This window comes from Mesocricetus auratus, unplaced genomic scaffold, assembly GCF_017639785.1.
Source record: "Mesocricetus auratus isolate SY011 unplaced genomic scaffold, BCM_Maur_2.0 Super-Scaffold_100007, whole genome shotgun sequence".
Lineage (NCBI taxonomy): Eukaryota > Metazoa > Chordata > Mammalia > Rodentia > Cricetidae > Mesocricetus > Mesocricetus auratus.
In genome coordinates, this window is record NW_024429191.1 from 53,059,003 (window position 1) to 53,076,502 (window position 17,500).

Here is a 17,500-nt window from a genome sequence, read left to right on the forward strand (position 1 = left end):
TACTGTAGCCTCCAGCCTGGGCCACCCTCCTCAGCAACACAGCCATGGTGCCTTTGCCTCCCTAATCCATCCCCAGGATGCCCAAAGCTACTGTGCCAATCGCCAGAGAAACAGGTGGCCCTCCAGGATGCCATCACTTCATCAGAACCACATCCATCCTTTGAATAGGTTTACACATACCCCACAGGGCAATCCTTCCACTGGGTTCTGGAGGTGGCTCACTGCCTTGAAAACAGCTCCTCACACTACCTGACCCCTGTCCTGAATGTTCTCTTGGTTTCAAACTCCTAGAGGATTCCTTTTGGGCTGTCACCTGCTGTCTGTCCAGGAGGGAGTCCACTTCTCACCGAGCCCTCATACTTTGGGGTGGCGGTTAAAAGTCCCACTGCCTGAGTTCTCTGCAGTTCAAAACCAGACACTGTTCACATCTGACTCCTCTTTATCTCCTGTTAGGGCTGCTCAGGGGCAAAGTGTCTTTTGTAGTACCTTCAGTGTGTTAGCTCACTGCACCCTAAACATCCCTATGAGACACACTCTTGTCTTCTTCATCTTCAGAGGGGGGAGGTCAGGGCTCTGCCCTCAGCAATGAATTACAGAGCCAGGATTCAACAAAGGAATCCCAGCGCCCAAATCAGGCCCAGTGTAAAGTAGGTGCTCGATGAATATTCATTAGAAAATGGACAGCCTGCATTCCTCCCTCTCTGACCTTGGCATTGACAACTCCATCAAAGGCACAGAACGCTGGTGTGCTAGCTTCCCCAGCGCCAGCTCTGACCCAGATAGCATAGCCACATTTCCTCCCCTCCCTTCCTCCTGCCCAAATCTTGAGCAGAAAATGATCCAGTCTCAACCAGTGGAAGAGAGGCTACTGGCAAGCCTTAGGTTTTTGTTTGGTTCTCAGGAGAACATGGGTCTATTTAGAGTACAGCACAGAGAGGCAGGCTGTACACTAACAAGAATACTGCTTGCCTCTTGTCTGTTTCTCTCTTGGTTGCTTTTTGAGTCAGGGTCTCAGCGTGTAGCCCTAGCTGGCTTTAGATTTATGGCAATCCTCCTGCCTCAGCCTCCTGAGTACTAGGACTATAGGCATTTGACCAGTTAATAAGCCTAGGTTTGGAAGGGAAGGTGGCGTGGTAAGTTTTTAACTGAACTAGACTCCGAACAGAGACACCCCTGGAAGATTCGGGGTGTTCCCTTCAGAACTGTCGGTTCCTCAGCCCTCTCCCCTGAGTTGTCTTCCTCCTTGCCGCTGACCAGTGTGCTATTTCCTACTCATTTCCACTGTGTCTCTCTATTCTGTTTGCTCTCTCCAGCTGCCTCACTGACGGCAGGGCCACTCAGAAGCGTGGCCACCAGCTCTTTCCATTTTGACTGGGTTTCTGTGAGCTGCACCTGCTGCACCAGGAACAGAGAAGTGTGTAAAGGCGCAGATCCTTCAGGTCTAAGACCCACCCCGTCTGTATCCCTGACCCTTCCCTGCAAATAGTGGTACATACTCAACACTTGCAGGAACTGAGAACAGACTGTGAATAACCAAGACAAAGACAGAGGCTTTAGCTCTCTCTCTTTCTCTCTCTCTCTCTCTCTCTCTCTCTCTCTCTCTCTCTCTCTCTCTCACACACACACACACACACACACACACACACACAACTTTTTCGAAGTGTATGAGTGTTTTGCCATCATGTATCATATGCCTGGTCCCCAAGGAGTCCAGAAGAGGGTGCTGAATCCCCTGGAGCCCAGGTGTAGATGATTGTGAGATACCTAATATGGGTGCTGGGCACTGAACCCAGGTCCTCTGGGAGAGCAACTTACTCGAAACTGCTAAACTGTCTCTCCATCCCAGCAAGATGTTTTCAACGTGATTAGCAAATTCCTAAACTCACACCATGTGAGTTAAGCACTGAGGCTCCCTTGACAAGGCCAGGTACCGTCCCCTTAAAGTGAGTTAGCCCTAAGTCCACAGACGATGAAGGGACACATCCACTCTGAACACAGTCCTCCTACTCTTTAGACTGGAAACTAGCATGATCCCAAGGGAAAGTGGGGTAATTCCATTAGGAACACTTGGAATTCTGGGTTTCAACAAAGTGTCAGAGGTCAGGTACAGGAGTCAGGCCCACCCTGCCCTCTGACCTCAGACTATTCAAACATTCTGGACCCAGGGTGACTGCCCCCATAGACAACACTTTACATATGACCTGGAGACTTTTTACACCCCATGCAAGCTACAACAATCACTTTATTTCACTCCATTTCTTGCATGTCCAACATCAGCATCCGTTCTCAGTAGGACCAGCAGCCTCGGTGTGCATGCCTGTATAGGAGCAGCAGCCTCAGCGTGCATGCCTGTATAGGAGCAGCAGCCTCAGCATGCATGCCTGTATAGGAGCCTCGGTGTGCATGCCTGTATAGGAACATCTCAAGTCTGTTCTTCCCAGAACAGTGTATTGGAGAGTGCCCATATGGGCCTTCAAAGCAAAGGAGGGTCAGTAACAGAATACAGGCAGAAAATCCCCGGAATCCCAGCTCCAGCTTGTAGTAGTCATGAGACCAGGGCAAGGTCATTCTCCCAGAGGTGTGGCTTCTTCCATTTAGATGTGGGGGGGCAGGGCTGGAGATGAAGCTCAGTGGCCAAATGTTTGTCTAGCACGTGGGAGATGCTGGGTTCAATTTCTAGAATCAAAAAATAAATAAATAAAAGGAAGAAAGGAAGGGAGGGAGGGGAGAGAGAGATAGAAAGAAAGAAAAAGAATATTCCTCATAGCTGGGTGTGGTAACACACACTTTTTCATCCCAATACTCAAGAGCTGAGGCAGGAGGATCACCACAAGTTCAACATCAGCCTGAGCTACAAAGTGAAAACCTGCCTCAAAAGTAAAATGGTTGGGGGGGGGGGGGGACAGAAGAATGAGCGGAACCACATGCCAGGATTAGTGAGGACAGAAGGAAGGACATGACCTGTGCTGAGAAGCCACAGCTGGTTCTGTCCGGGTTGTAATGGGATGTGGCACTAGGAATGTTTGTGTATGTGACCCTGAGTGACCTTCTGTGGTCAAGTCGGAATGTATATCAGAGTTATCAGAGTGTGTGTTTTCAGAACATACCAGGACTCTGACGTGTAACACTAAAGCTGGATGCTGGCCAAGGGTCAGGACCCTCCCAAGGTGACAGCTGTCTGCCCCCGTTCCAGGCCCCAGGAGGCAGAGGCTATGAGAGAGCTTCCAGAGGCAGGGTACCAGCTTGTGGCTGCCTCCTGGGTGCCACCTAGTGGCCCTGGGTTTGCACAGCTTAGATACCTGTCCTTGGAGGAGCCAGCAGGCGACAGGTCACAGTCTGGGCTTGTCTAGCTCTTGGAAGATGACCTGGGAGCCTGGCCTTCTGTCTCAGCTGTCTGTGGTGATGGAGGTGTTCTCTGTGTTCCGTGTGTCTGTCTAAGTGGGTCAGCCCCTGAGCACTCTATTCCAGGAAGCAAGATGCATTTGTTTGTTTGTTGTGGTACCAGGGCCTTGAATATTCAAGGCAAATATTCAAACACTGTTTCAAAAGAAAGGAAAGAAGGGAGGGAGGGAGGGAGGGAGGGAGGGAAGGAGGGAGGGAGGGAGGGAGGGAGGAAGGGGGATAAGAGCATTTACCTTCACTAGGAGCTGGCCAAAGGAAATAGTCAAAAAAATAACAAAAAAATATATTCAGATTTTTTGCATAATTTGTTATAAACAAAATTGGAAACAACTTTAAAATCTGAAAATAAAGCAATGGCTAAATTAATTATGACACCTCATAACCACAGGTAAGTAGTATTTTAAATCAATGTGGACAGGTGCATTGTTTGATTTTGGGTTTGGTTTTTGTTGGGAAAAGGGACCAGTCAAAGAAACACACCCTGAGCGGAGCCAAAGAAACACATTTTGGCCCTGCAACCAGAACCAAAGAAATGTACCCTGACCCTGAAACCAGTGCCAAAGAAACACACTTTGTCCCTAGAATCGGAGTCAGTGAAAGAAACACACCCTGGCCCTAAAATTGGAGCCAGAAGGCTAAAAGACCAGAGAAAGAAACACACTTTGACCCTGAAACCAGAGCCAAATCTGACCCTAATCCTGTGCAGAAAACTAAACAATCCCTGAGCAGAGCTCTAGCCAATCTGAACTCAGCATTGAGGTCTGACCAAGCCCCACCCTGAAAGCCCTATATAAACCCTGTGTTTGTTCAGCTTGTGTCTGTTCGCACCACCCGGCTGTCCTCTGCCACTCTGGATTCTTCCTGGATTCTTCCTCCCAGTAAACCCCTTGGATGAGCTTTGGGTGAAGACCTTCTTTTGCGGTGGAACAGAGGCAACCCTGGGCAGAGCAGAGCGGGCAGGGCTGTAACACTTTTGCTGGGGAAACCTTCCCTTGGCAGAGCAAAATTGTTACACTCCAATCCTCCCTCCCCCTCCTGCCGGGCAAAACTGCTACACTGGGCAAATATCCTCAGCTGGAAGACCCTGTCCTGCCGGAGTGGGGAGTGGAGCCGATACACTGGGTAAGCCTTTCTCTGAGGCAAGGCTGTAAGCAGCTAAGCTTACTGCAACCTGTGGCTCCCAAGCTCCAGGATACCTTTCCATCTGAGCTGTGTAACACTCAGTATTCTGTGACTCCCAAGTGCCAGAATACCTGTCCCATGCCAAAACGCTTACAGTTTTATTTGTGCTTTACTTTGGTTTTAAGACACCACTTTGGTGGTGCAGGCCTTTAATCCCAGCACTTGGGAGGCAGAGACAGGAGAATCTTTGTGAGTTTGAGGCCAGTCTAGTATACAGAGTTCCAGGACAATCAGAGCTGTTAGACAGAGAAACCCTGTCTTTAAAAGAAAAAAGGAAAAGAAAAAGGAAAAAAAGACTAAGTCTCATGTAGCCCAGGTTGGCCTCAAATCACTGTGTAGCAGAGGATGACCTTAAACTTCTGGCCCTCCTGCATCTACTTTCTAAATTCCAAGATTACAGGCCTGCACCACTACCCCTGGTTTTATGTGGTGCTAAGGATCAAACCCAGATCTTCACACATGCTAGGCAAGCACTCTGCTAACTGAGTCACATCCCCAGCTCTAAATCACCTTTTAAAAGATTACTTAATGTTGAATGACATTGCATAACACTTTTTTAAAGTCTAAAAACGTAAGACCATTAGGAAACATTAAAACAGTAATGTGTAGAGGGGGACATAGTTCAATGGTTCATCAGTGGCTTAGCAGGCTTGACCCCTGGGTCTGAAACACAGCACTATAAATAAGAAGAATAATGATACTTTGGGTAGTGGGCTATGGGTTATTTTTTTCATTTCAACATTTGTACAATTTTTTAAATCTCCTACAGTGAGCATGTACTATTTTTATAATCAGGAAAATGCTATTTTAAAAATAGGGGGAGGGCTGTACCAGTATGGGAGAAGGCTTGTTGATCCAGCTTTTAAAACTAGAAAGAAAGAATACAAGAACACGCCCAGGACTACAGAGAAGGACTCGGAGGAGGCATTGTGATCTGGTAGTTGTGTCAGAAGGGTTTTCACTCATTTATTCAGAATTTTATTATCATCTGTGGAAAAGGTAAATAGAATATGTTCTTGCCAGTCAAGTCTGAGCTTCCACAGCTGTGAGGATATGGGCAGTGGAGGGCATATGGGTGGTAGAACCCCTCTGGGGCCCTGGCAATGCCACACGGAGCTATGGCCCACAGCTTCACTTCTGGTCCCCGCCATGGGGACCTCTCACAAACACAGAGAGTCAAGTGGAGAGAGCCACCAAAGCAGACTCTGAGATGTCAAACCATGAAAGTGAGCCAGCCATCCAGCCATGCAGGATACAACAGTGAGCACACAGAATGTACAAATAGACACTGACTGGCAACTAAAAAGAATAAACTAGCCAGGTGATGGTGGCACATGCCTTTAATCCCAGCACTCGGGAGGCAGAGGCAGGTCTCTGAGTTTGAGGCCAGCCTGGTCTACACAGTGAGTGCCAGGACAGCCAGAGCTACACAGAGAAACTCGGTCTCAAAAAAAAAGAGGAGAAGGGGAAGAAGAAGGAGGAGAGGAAGGAGGGGAAGAAGGAGAGAACGAAGAAGAGGAAGAGAAGAAGAAGAAGAAGAAGAAGATGACGACGACCACAACAACAATGATGAAAACTACAAGAGTCCTGAGAGATTCCAGAACACCTAAGGAAGGGCGCACACTCAGGATGTGGAAAAAGCTACAACTTTTTTGATGTCATTTTGGGTTAGGGCACAGATTGCTGTAAACAAAGTGGTAAGTGAACCTAGACATAATATGATAAGTTAGGACTAGACTGTTGTTGGAGATTAATGGGTGGAATAGAATAATAGCGACAGCCACATATACACTACACATCTGATGTTCACTGTGTCTCTACACTATTCTACGCATTAACATATGCGAACTTACTTCATACCCAAAATAACACTTCCAGTAGGTTTTGTACTTCCCAAGAGGAAACTGAGGCACAAAGAAATTAAGTACCCTGTCCAAGGGCTTAGAGCTGATAGGAGGCAGGGCCTAGCTCTGCCTGGCCAACAAGACACTGTATCAAAAATTCAAAAGGATGGCACATGGTGTTTGTTTGGTTGGTTTTAGGGGACGTTGTTTGTTTGTTTGTTTGTTTGTTTTTTCTTGAGGCAGGATCTCTTTATTATGCAGCTCTGGCTGTCCTGGAACTCACTGGTAGACCAGGCTGGCCTCGGACTCACGGAGATCCACCTGTCTCTGCCTCCAGGGTGCTGGGATGAAAGGTGTACATCAGTAAGCCAGGAACATGCATGAATTTTTAATATGGTTGTCTTCAAAGGTCAGGATCAGCTCCCACAGAGACCAGGATCCAGGTGGCTGAGGTTTCTTATACAAAATGGGCTAGTGCCCACATAGAACCCACACGCATGGTTCTGTATGAAGCCTGTCTTCTCTGAATTACTTATGACACCTAACACACTGTGATGCTGTGTGAGGTGGAGGAGGGGTGGATGGGGAGGGTGCAGAGGGAAAGTGGGGGGGACAGGAAGAGAGGAGGGAGGGGGAAACCGTCACATGTAAAATAAATGGAAATATTTAATCAATAAATAAATTTAAAAGAATAATGTTATACTGTATTGTCCAGGAAATAATAACAAGCAAAGGGGTTTGCACCTGTTCAGTACAGGTGTGATTTGAAATATATGTATTGCTAGACGTGATGGTGTATGTATTTAATCCCAGCACTCAGGACACAGAAACAGGTGGATATCCACGAATTCAAGGCTAGTCTGGTCTACATTGAGTTCCAGACCAGTCAGAGGTGCATGGTGAGACTCTGCCCAAAAATATGTATATCCAAGGTTGGTAGAGTCTGTAGGTATGAAACCCAAGAGCACAGAAAGGTCAAATACATACACAAAACCACAGATTACTTCTAATCGTGTGGAGCTGGAGAGATGGCACAGTCTACAAAGTGGTTGCCCAACAAGGATGAGGGGCCAAGGATGAGTTCAATCCCCAGCCCCAGTATAGAAAAGCCAGGCACTAGAGGGCACACGTATCGTCCCAGCACTGAGGAGGCATGGACAGAGGGCCCCTGGGGTTCAATGACTGCCAATCTAGCAGGATTGGCAAACTCACGGTTCAATGTCAGACCATCTCAAAAAAATAGGGGTGACAAAAGAACTGAAAAAGGTGAGGAATAATTGGGTGGAGAGCAACTGAGGAAGAACCGAACACTAACCTCGGGCCTCCACACACACAGGAACACGAGCATCTGTTCCACACGGACGCACACAAAATAAATTCTGACGTGTACTGCAACGTGGATAAATCTTGAAGACTCTATATTAAGTGAAATAAAGCGTAGGGAACGTGCAAATATCGCCTGGTTTTACGGAGGAATGGTAGCCACCAGGATGGAACGTGATGGGGAATGAAGAGAGACTTCATGGTGGGCGCAGGGTTTCAGTCTGGGCTGGGGTGTAGCTCACTGACACGCTGCCTTTCTAGCACGAACACCTACCTGCTCCGTATAAACTGTGCATGGTGGCATAAACCTGTAATCCCAGCATCCAAGAGGAGTACTGCTCTTGGGGTCAGGCTGGACTAGGTGAGACCCTGTCAAAAGGAAAGAGGGGAAGGAGGGGCAGAGGGAGGGAGGGAAAATCTTCGTATCGTATATATTTTATTAAAATAAAACGGGTTGGTGAAAGCCAGATAAAATATTAGCTGTCAGCTGAGGGTATAGCTCAGTGCTAGAGCACTTGCCTAGCATGCATGAGGCCAAGTTTGATTTCCAGAGTCACATCACAACAAAACTGTTAGCAATGATCAAGTCTGGGCCTCAAGTATCCAGAGGTCAGGCATACAATTATCCAAAGGGGCGGCAGGGAACGACCTGAGTTTAGAGGACAGAGGAAAACAAGCTCAGCAGGCAGGAAGGCCCTGAAAGCTGGCTCAGGCTTTCCCATCTCTTCCCTCCTCCTCCTCCTCCTCCTCCTCCTCCTCCTCCTGTTTGCTCTGCACAGTGGTTGCTATGGAAACAAGGGCACCTTGGGCTCCTAGAGCTCAGCCCAGGTGCTGCTAACTCTGGGAATAATACCAGCATGTGAGTAAGGCCCCGATCCTTAGGGTTTTGTGTACAGGCATATCTGTCCTAATGCCCTCTATCTGTCTAGCAACCGTGTCACTGATGTCATCTCTGTCCTCAGCAGGCAGGCTTGAGTAGATGTATGTGTACATCATCCCAGCTTGCCCTTCTGGGTACATGGGGGTGTTTACAGGCCTGTGGGTACATCACATGGTTACATATGTGATCGCACAGCCCAAGACTATTGTATGTCACCAGAAATACTATGACAGGAGGCATTTGATGAGCACCATGTACTACTCACCTCACTCCATGCTTCCCCTGAACTATCTCACTTAGACCTCACGGCGCACCAACGTGTAGCACTATTAATATCCCTCTGCAAAGAAACTGGGGCACAGGAAAGTTGTGTGGTTTACCAAAGTACACCCAGTGAACCTTACCACTGAATCTGCATTGTGGGAGCAGTCCTGTATTTTTTTTTAAGATTTAGTTATTTCAGTCAGGGTGTATCCTTTAACCCCAGAACTTAGGAGGCTAAAAAAGCAGGCAGATCTCTGAATTTGAGACCAGCCTGGTCTATAGAGTGAATTCCAGGACAGCCAGGGCTACTACACATAGAAACTCTGTCTCAAGAAACCAAAACAACAGCAACAAAAATATTTATTTTTATTTTAGGTGTATCAGTGTTTCCCTGCACGTAAGTCTATGCATCATATACATACATGAAGCCCACAGACGCCAGGACAGGGCACCAGATCCCCTGAAACTGGAGCTACAGATGAGTGTGAGCTGCCATGTGGGTGCTAGGAACTGAACCCAGGTCCTTTGCAAGAGCATCAAGTGCTCTTAACCACTGAGCCATCTCTCCAGCCCTAAGGGTGATAGCCCTTTAAATGGACTGGATCCCAAGCAGCTGTGGGCCACCTGCACGAGTACTATGTCCAGTCATGGTAACAAACACTAAGGGTTCCTGAGCCCCACCCAGGAGTGATAAGACAGAATCTCCCAGATGGGGCCCAGGAAGCTGCATTTTAACCAATCCCCCAGACTGATCATGACAGAGTCAGTATGGGGCTGTCCCTCCTGAATCCTGATCCTGAGCCTAGAAATGGGACTTTGAAAGTCCACTGGCAGCCCGAAGCTCCTGTCTATAACGGGCATCTAGAAGCAGCCAAGCACCCAGACCAGGCCAGCTGCTGGCAGCACACTCCTCCCCAGGGCAGGGCCCCACAAGTCAGTTATGTGGCTTTGTGGCCTGCCAGGCACGGATTTCCGCCCCCTCCACCCTCTCAGAATGAGCTGGGCGTGGGGTGGAGGCTCACACAGTGGTAGCCTGTCTATTCACAGATCAGCCAGAGACAGGGAGGGAACACCACCTGGCCAAGGCAAGGAACACTACAAAAAGCTCCTACTGGCTCTGACGGAAGGGGATAAGAGAAGGGTATAGGCAGAAGCCATATGACAGCCACAGCAGAGGCAGCACTCACCGTGACCCTGACCAGGGAAATCCTCCCAGCTCCAGGATGCTGAGGAAGGGAGTCCTGGGTATACGAGGAGTGGAGTCTCTGCTAATCCAGGAAAGAAAGGGTAGAGGCTGGTTTGCAAGAACAAAACCACAGGTGAAACAGCTAACTTGCCTCAAGTCATCCAACAGATAGAGAAGTTCAGCAAAATTTGCAGATAGTTTTCTCTTTTTTTATCTTTCTTTTTTGTTGTTTTTGTTTGTTTGTTTGTTTGTTTGTTGTTTGTTTTTCCTGACAGGGTTTTTCTGTGTAACAGCCTTAGCTGTCCTGGAACTTGCTCTGTAAACTAGGCTGGGCTCAAATTCACAGAGATCCACCTGCCTCTGCCTCTCTCTGCCTCTCTGCCTCTCTGCCTCTCTGGCTCTCTGCCTCTCTGCCTCTCTGCCTCTCTGCCTCTCTGCCTCTCTGCCTCTCTGCCTCTCTGCCTCTCTGCCTCTGCTGGGATTAAAGGCATGTGTGCACCACCACTGCCTGGCTGGAGATAGTTTTCATTGTCACAGCTGGGAGTGGGTTATTGGCAATAGGTGGGTAGAGGTCAGAAATTCTGTTAGACATCCTACATGGCCAGGACAGACCCCCACAGGAACTATCCAGACCAATGTGAAGAGTCAAGCCCTGGACTAGAGTGACATGAACCTCTAGCCCCACCTGATCCACTGGCCACCGTCATGCTTGTCTGTTCCTGGAAACAGTGGTTCTCAAACTCCACTGCCACAGATGTCACTCGTCTTAAACAGGTGCAGGTGCCAAGTTCCACCTGAGTCCTCTGACTTCACTGACAGTGATTGTATTGTTATTGTTTTGTTGTGTACACGCGCACACACACACACACACACACACACACACACACACCTGCTGCAGAGACTGGGGCCTTGCTTCCTAAACCAGGCTAGCCTTGAACTCGAGACCCTTCTGCTTCAGCCTCTGAGTGCTGGGATTATAAACTTGTACTACCATATTCGGCTGGTGCTCAGAATTCTTTATGGTTACCAGATGCACAGACACCTGGAAACCACAGCCTTGTGAAAAGCATGGCTCTTACTATTGGTTGTGGACCTAAGACAGTTGCTGAGCATTCCAAAGAGATAAGTCCCCCGCAAATCCTACACAGTCATAACTATCAGCCCCACCATCAGAGATGAGAGCTGACCCCACAACAGCTCCTGGGGACAAACCTCTGTGGGGTCAGCACTAGCAGAGTCTGCAAGCATGTTTGCATCTGACTCCCCAAAGCAGGACAATTAGAGTGGCTTTTGAGATGAGGACATTGTCACACTGGCAGAGACAGAGGGGAGGAGATTAACTCTGGAGCTTCCATCACTGCCTGGGCAGGAGATAATGGGCCGGAATTAGGAGGCAGGAGGACCGGCCCTACATGAGTCAGAGGTTTCTCAGCCCAAAGAGAGAGGAAGCATTAGATGTGAAAGAGAGAAAAGGTTAATTGGGAGGGAGCCAGTCTGGGAACAGAGCCGGAAATGATCAGGCAGTCAGTGAGGGGGCAAGAGCTGTAAGGGGGAAAGGGGACCTGAAGGAGGGTAGGAGCTGGGGAATCAGCCCCAGAGAAATGAGAGCAGAGACTAGAGAATGGCGCATCGAGGCCAAGGTCAGCCACAGGTAACCCCAAAGCCTGTCCAGCCGTTTTCTTAAGTTAGTTGTCAAGACTTTGCCCAAACTCCAGATCTCCGGTGGCTTTGAAGCAGCTCTTGTAACAGTATGGAGAGCAAGATCTGTAACCTCATCCTCTCGCAAGTTCAAGGCCAGCCTGGGAAACTTAGCAAGCTCCTGCCTCATATCTGTGGGGCTCATGCAGGCCACCTAGAAAACTTAAAACAAAGCCCAGGACAGGCACTGAGAATCTCCATACAGTGGAGGGTCCAGGCTAGTCGGCCAGGAGAGAAGAGTTAAGCCACAAGGGGAGCCTTCTGAGCCCTAGGAAGCCCTGGGGAGAACAGGGGATTAGCTTTATTGAGGAGGAGGGATATGGTTGGGTTATGCAATGGTAGTTTTGGAGATTCAAAATGAAATAATGGACAGCAGTGAGCCAGCAGAACTATATTCCAATAAACTAGGTACCCTTAGAAGGCACATGGGAGACAACCAAGCTTCAGCTAAGGGACCAGCTTCAGAGACAGACGGACTTCATGTTTGCTCCAAGCCCTCAGCCTCTGGGACCCTGCAAATCTAGGGTCTCTGCTGATGTCTCCCTTCTCCTCCCAGGACTCCCAGGAATGGTGCTCTGAGCTCTGTCTCCCAGAGAGGTCCAGATAGTTCAGACAAACCACAGAATGTCCACCTCCTTCCTGCTCTTCCCAACAGGCCTGGGCAGAGCTGAGGGCCTGTGAGGCCTGTCAAGCACCCCAAGCAGCATAGCACAAGGCTTCCAGAAAGTATGCAGGGTAAAGAAGGCTGCAGGGAGAATTGATCCCAGACTGACAGGCCACAGGCGAGCCATTCCACCCTCCTGCACCCCCGTCCTCGCCTCCCTCACTAACACAGTTAGCTATGGCCATTCCACTCCATGGCTCCACTAGCCACATGGAAGACACCCTCCCTGGGATCCAGGGAGAAGCTGAGCCTTTCTTTGCTGTTCCACACCCACCTACGAAGAGCTCCTGTCCCCAGAACCTAATGCCCATCAGTGGACACTCGCCAACCATGGTCAAGTCTCAAAGCTGTTCATCTGCCCATAAATCAGAACATGGACTTACCAGAGCTTTCTGGGCATGATGCAACCAGTCAGGATGAGACTAGCAGCACATAGGGCCCTGGAGTTTGTGGAACTCTCCACCTAGCAAATGGAACCTCCAGGTCCATCCCCAGTGCCTGGCAATGAAATCAGGACACAGCCCAAATGCCAGCTAAGCGCCCGCCTGCCTTGCTTCTCCTGGTAGCCACTCACACCGCCCCAGACTCAGATCCCAAAACAGACATGTTCATGGTTACCATAGGAACTCGCTAAAGCCAAAAAAGGCACCACACAGGCACCCACATGGTCCTCTAAGCCTGTGTCCACTTGCATGGGTACACACACACACACACACACACACACACACACACACACACACCAGCACTATCCAAACTTGGGGTCCATCCTGAAGAAATCAGTGACCCAGTTCAGACACTGGGCATAGAAACAGATGAACTCCCCCATGGTTCCCTGCAAGCTCAGGGCGCCAGCTGCTGAGCACAAGGAGCTCACCCACTGAAGGTACACAGGGAGCTGAGTTAGATTGGGAACCATTGTGCCTTCAGGGTCACAGAGAGAGCACTCCCTATGACACACCAGCTCCCCAGCCCTCCACACTCTCCTTCTCTATTCCCTTCTACTAGCTGGCACATATAAGTTCCAGGATCCCAAACAACACAGGATAAAGAAGAGAAAGAGAAGCGAGGTTTTATACTATCACCGCCCTGAAACCGACCCAACTCCTGAGCTCCCCATCTCCACAAAAGGGACCCACATCCACCCAGGGCTCACCGCCCCACTCTGGTCTGCAGCCAATGAAGTATCTGAACCTGATCGCTCTCACCCTTTCTGAAAGTCCTCTCATTCTGCCCAAGCTCTCCCTCAACCCAGCCACACTCCTACAGGCAGCCCAACCAGGCCCGTCGCAGCCCATCTCCTGTCTGGCAGAACAACAGCTCCCAGGTCCTCCACACACTGCCTCACACCTCAGTGCCTTCTTGATGCAGTAATGCAGCACCAAGTCTCTCTTCCCCCACTGGACCACTGACCTCACACACCCTGAGAGACACCCCAGGACATCCCCAGGTCTCCAGAAGGGGAGGGGGAGTGGGAACCCTTGTTACATCCCATGGTGACTGTACGCATTGTCCCTGTGGGAGTGGCAGCTACCAAGAGCCCCCTGCCTTCCCACCCCTGTTCCCATCTCTTCACCATCCCTGGCCTGGCAGTGGATTTGGAATGTGGGTGCCCAATAGATGTTGGTTGAACAAACTCAGTCTTCTCCCCACAAAGCATCAAGCTCCCTGTGTCTTTGACAAGCCCAAGAAACTCAGCAGATGTTCTAGGTGTGTAGAACTGGAGCTAGGATGAGTCAACTGCAGAAAGTTCAAGAGCATCTTTGCAGTGATCTAAAGGCTCTTGTGATCCACCATAAATAAAGATCTGCCAGCCAGTGGAGAAATGAACTGCTTATCATGGCCCTTGAACAATGAAAAGAGCCATTAAGTAGGGATCGATGGTCAACTGCAGAGAAATGGGTTCTCTGGAAAGGCTGGACAATGAGCCCTGACTCCATCGGCTCTCTCCCCTCTGATGACACCGTGACTGGCTGGCACCAAGGAAGCAGATGTCTGCAGAGATAATCACCTAGATTGTGCATTGCTCTTACAGACTGGGAGTGGAATGCTTTGGGGGAGGGACACAAAACTGTGTATGGTGGTGCACGTCTTTAATTCCAGCACTCAGGAAGCAGAGACAGGCAAATCTGTGATCTCAAGCCAGCCTGTCCTATATAGTAAGTTTCGGGGCAGGAGAAGGGCTGTGACAAAACAAGAAACTACACTCCCTAGAGATGGTGTGCCCTGTACTGCACAGTGTCTATAGTGGCTGCTCTCGGGGTACTGGTGGCCAGGGGGAGCTGCATTGTCACAAAGCTGTTCCCACTTGTGTGACCACCTGGTTTCTAATAGAATTTGAACCCTTAGTTGCTTAAATCATCCACTCAGAATAGCAACGGCTGCCTATGGTCAAACCACAGCATACTTAGCTCAAGTCAGGCCTCTTCCCTCCCCTGAGGAAGAAATCCAAGGACAAATTTGCACTCGGCCTATCACATGCGCTCTTTCTGCCAGAGATGTCATTTCTAGGGGCCAAGAATGAGCCATTGATTATACAGGTGGGTTCTCTCTTTAAAGATTAATTTTTTTTACTCTATGTAAAAATATGTGTTGACTGCATGTGTATATGTACATTCCATGTGTCTGGTGCCTGAGGAGTCCTGAGGAGGCCAAAAGAGGGCATTGGATGCCTTGGAACTAGAGTTAAGGATGGCTGTGAGTCACTATGTGGGTGCTGAGAACTAAACTAGGGTCTCCTGGAAAAAGTCAGTGCTCTTAAGTGCTGGGCCCTCTCTCCAGCCCCCAATCGGGTTCTTTTTTCCTACGAGGTAATAGACTCAGATTTGGGCATTTGGGCATGATATTTGCCAGCAGTGGAGATGATGTGTCCTGAACCATGCTCATGTTCATTTAGTCCCTGTGGCTGTCCCTAGGCACTACAGTCATCTCAGGTGACTGGAGCCATGCACCAGACAGACAGACAGACAGATAGACACACACACACACACACACACACACACACACACACACACACAGAGGATGGAGGAGCTCCTTCTTGGGACTTCCTCAGGGGAAAACTGGGCTGAATATGATTCAGTTATTGTACCTTTGTCCCAAGCCAGCTCCCACAGTAGGCTGAAGATGGGGGACTCCCACATGCTGACCATCTGTATCCAGTCTACTTCTATGTCTCCTCCTCCACCTGCATCCCACCATCCGCATCTACTTCCCCTCCACCTGCGTCCGTCCACCTGCCTCTGCTTCTCCTCCACCTGAGTCCCTCCACCTGCCTCTGCCTCCCCTCCACCTGCCTCTGCCTCCCCTCCACCCGAGTCCCTCCACCTGCCTCTGCCTTTTATTTCTGCTTGAATCCTATTTCCTTGTGATGGGCTAAGCATGGCTAAGCACATGGCCCACAGTTTCATCATTCAGTGAATTTATACTGAGAACCCCCTTTTGTGCCTGCCCAATGTCCAGCCTTGGAGAACCAGGGATGAAGGCTGCGGCCTTTAAAACATGCATATTTACTTGCTCAGCAGGGAGCACCTGCCATCATTCTGGTCCTCCACCCACCCCACCCCCCCCAAAAAAATACAAGAAAATCTAAGTCAAGACTGGAATGTGGCTTAGTGGTTGACAACTTGTCCTGAATGTACAAGGTCCTAGGTTTGGTCCGCAGCACTGACACAAAAGAAAGGGCGTAAGCCATGCATGTGGCCGGCATGTTAAAGCTAGAAAGGAACAAGCCATTCACTGACTGTTAGCCAGGGTTTAGAACCTGGGCCTGCCAACACACAGTTCAAGCCAGTTTCTCCTGCATGGTACTACTGCCACCCCATCTCCATGTTCCTTGTATCTCCAACTATAGTTAAGTCCTTGGGCCTCTGGGAGCACTCCTCATGCAGGCATCCTAGGCCCCTCTCAGTCTGGGCATCCAGCAGGGAGGTGAGGACCAGGTCAGTGCTGTGAAGTAGACCCCTGATCAGAAGATATGGACTGAGAACATTCAGTTCTAACCTCATGGAACAAAATACAAACCTGGATTCAAACTCCACCTTCATGCCTTTCTGGCTGATGACCTTGAACAAGATTCCCAACCTTTCCAAGTGTCTCTCTTCCTGTATATCAAATGCCAAAAGCAATGGTCCCTTCTCTACATAGTGGCTGCAGAGGCTCTGGACAGCAGGTGATAAAATCTCAGTGCTCAGAGCTCATCTTCAGGCCTACATGCCTCAGGGACACCTCCAGGACTATCTTTGTGTCAATGACAACAGGTCCCTGGGGAGTGAACAGAGGAGATCAAGGAACACAGACCACAGGCCAGGAACGTCTACTGCATACCAGACAACTGGCTGCAGGAAGAAAGATGCTTTAGCAGCAGAGAGAAGCAGAAAGTCTTAGACCCTGGAGGAGCCCCTGCAGCATGACCTGACAGTAAGCAGAAACACAGTCTAAAGCGTATCTTCAGAATCCAACAGGACCCACACTGCCAACTAAAGGAAGAGGACAATAAGACCAGAGACTTTTAGTCCCAAAGCAAGTAGGGACTGGATACAACCTCTTGTGGTGTCTTCCTGCCTTTCTTCTCTGAGAACAAACAAGTCGCCACCTAAAGAAGCAGCCATCTCTCATCCACTCTGATTGGACCATGGCTATAAACTGACAAGGGCTGGGCTAATTAGGTTCTCTTTTTAAAACGCATTATTGATAAAGCAGGGCATGTGGCAAATGTGTGTAATCCCAGAACTTAGGAAGTGAAGGCAAGAGGATCAGGAGTTCAAGACCAGCTCTGTCTACAAAGGGAGCTTGAGGCCAGGCTAGATTGCATGAAACCCTGTCTCAAAATGAAAATAAAGTAAGCTTTACTGAGGCAAATTCTATACACCACTTTAAGTGCAAATCAATGTTTCTCAGGACAGTCACAAACCTGTGTCACCATCACCACTGTCATCATCATACTATCCATTTACAGTTCAGAAGCCTCTTATCTTTTACATTTTACTCTCCTTCCTTCTCTCCCAACAGATGCCCAAGCCCTCAGAAGCCATTAACTTAATCAGTCTCTAGACACTTGTCTG

At 49.2% G+C, this 17,500-nt stretch overlaps 1 protein-coding gene across 9 annotated transcripts in view; it reads right to left on the reverse strand.

Annotated features, from left to right (window-relative positions):
* Rap1gap2 (RAP1 GTPase activating protein 2) overlaps positions 1–17,500 on the reverse strand; it is a 219,296-nt gene that overhangs the window by 157,949 nt on the left and 43,847 nt on the right. Inside the window, exon 1 of one of the 9 annotated variants that reach the window (XM_040749124.1) lies at positions 12,827–12,956. The exons of the other annotated variants lie outside the window; for them this stretch is intronic. Coding sequence (XP_040605058.1) covers positions 12,827–12,843 — 17 coding nt within the window. The 5' untranslated portion in view covers positions 12,844–12,956. Of the gene's footprint in view, positions 1–12,826; positions 12,957–17,500 lie in introns of those variants that run through there. 9 annotated transcript variants of the gene reach the window in all.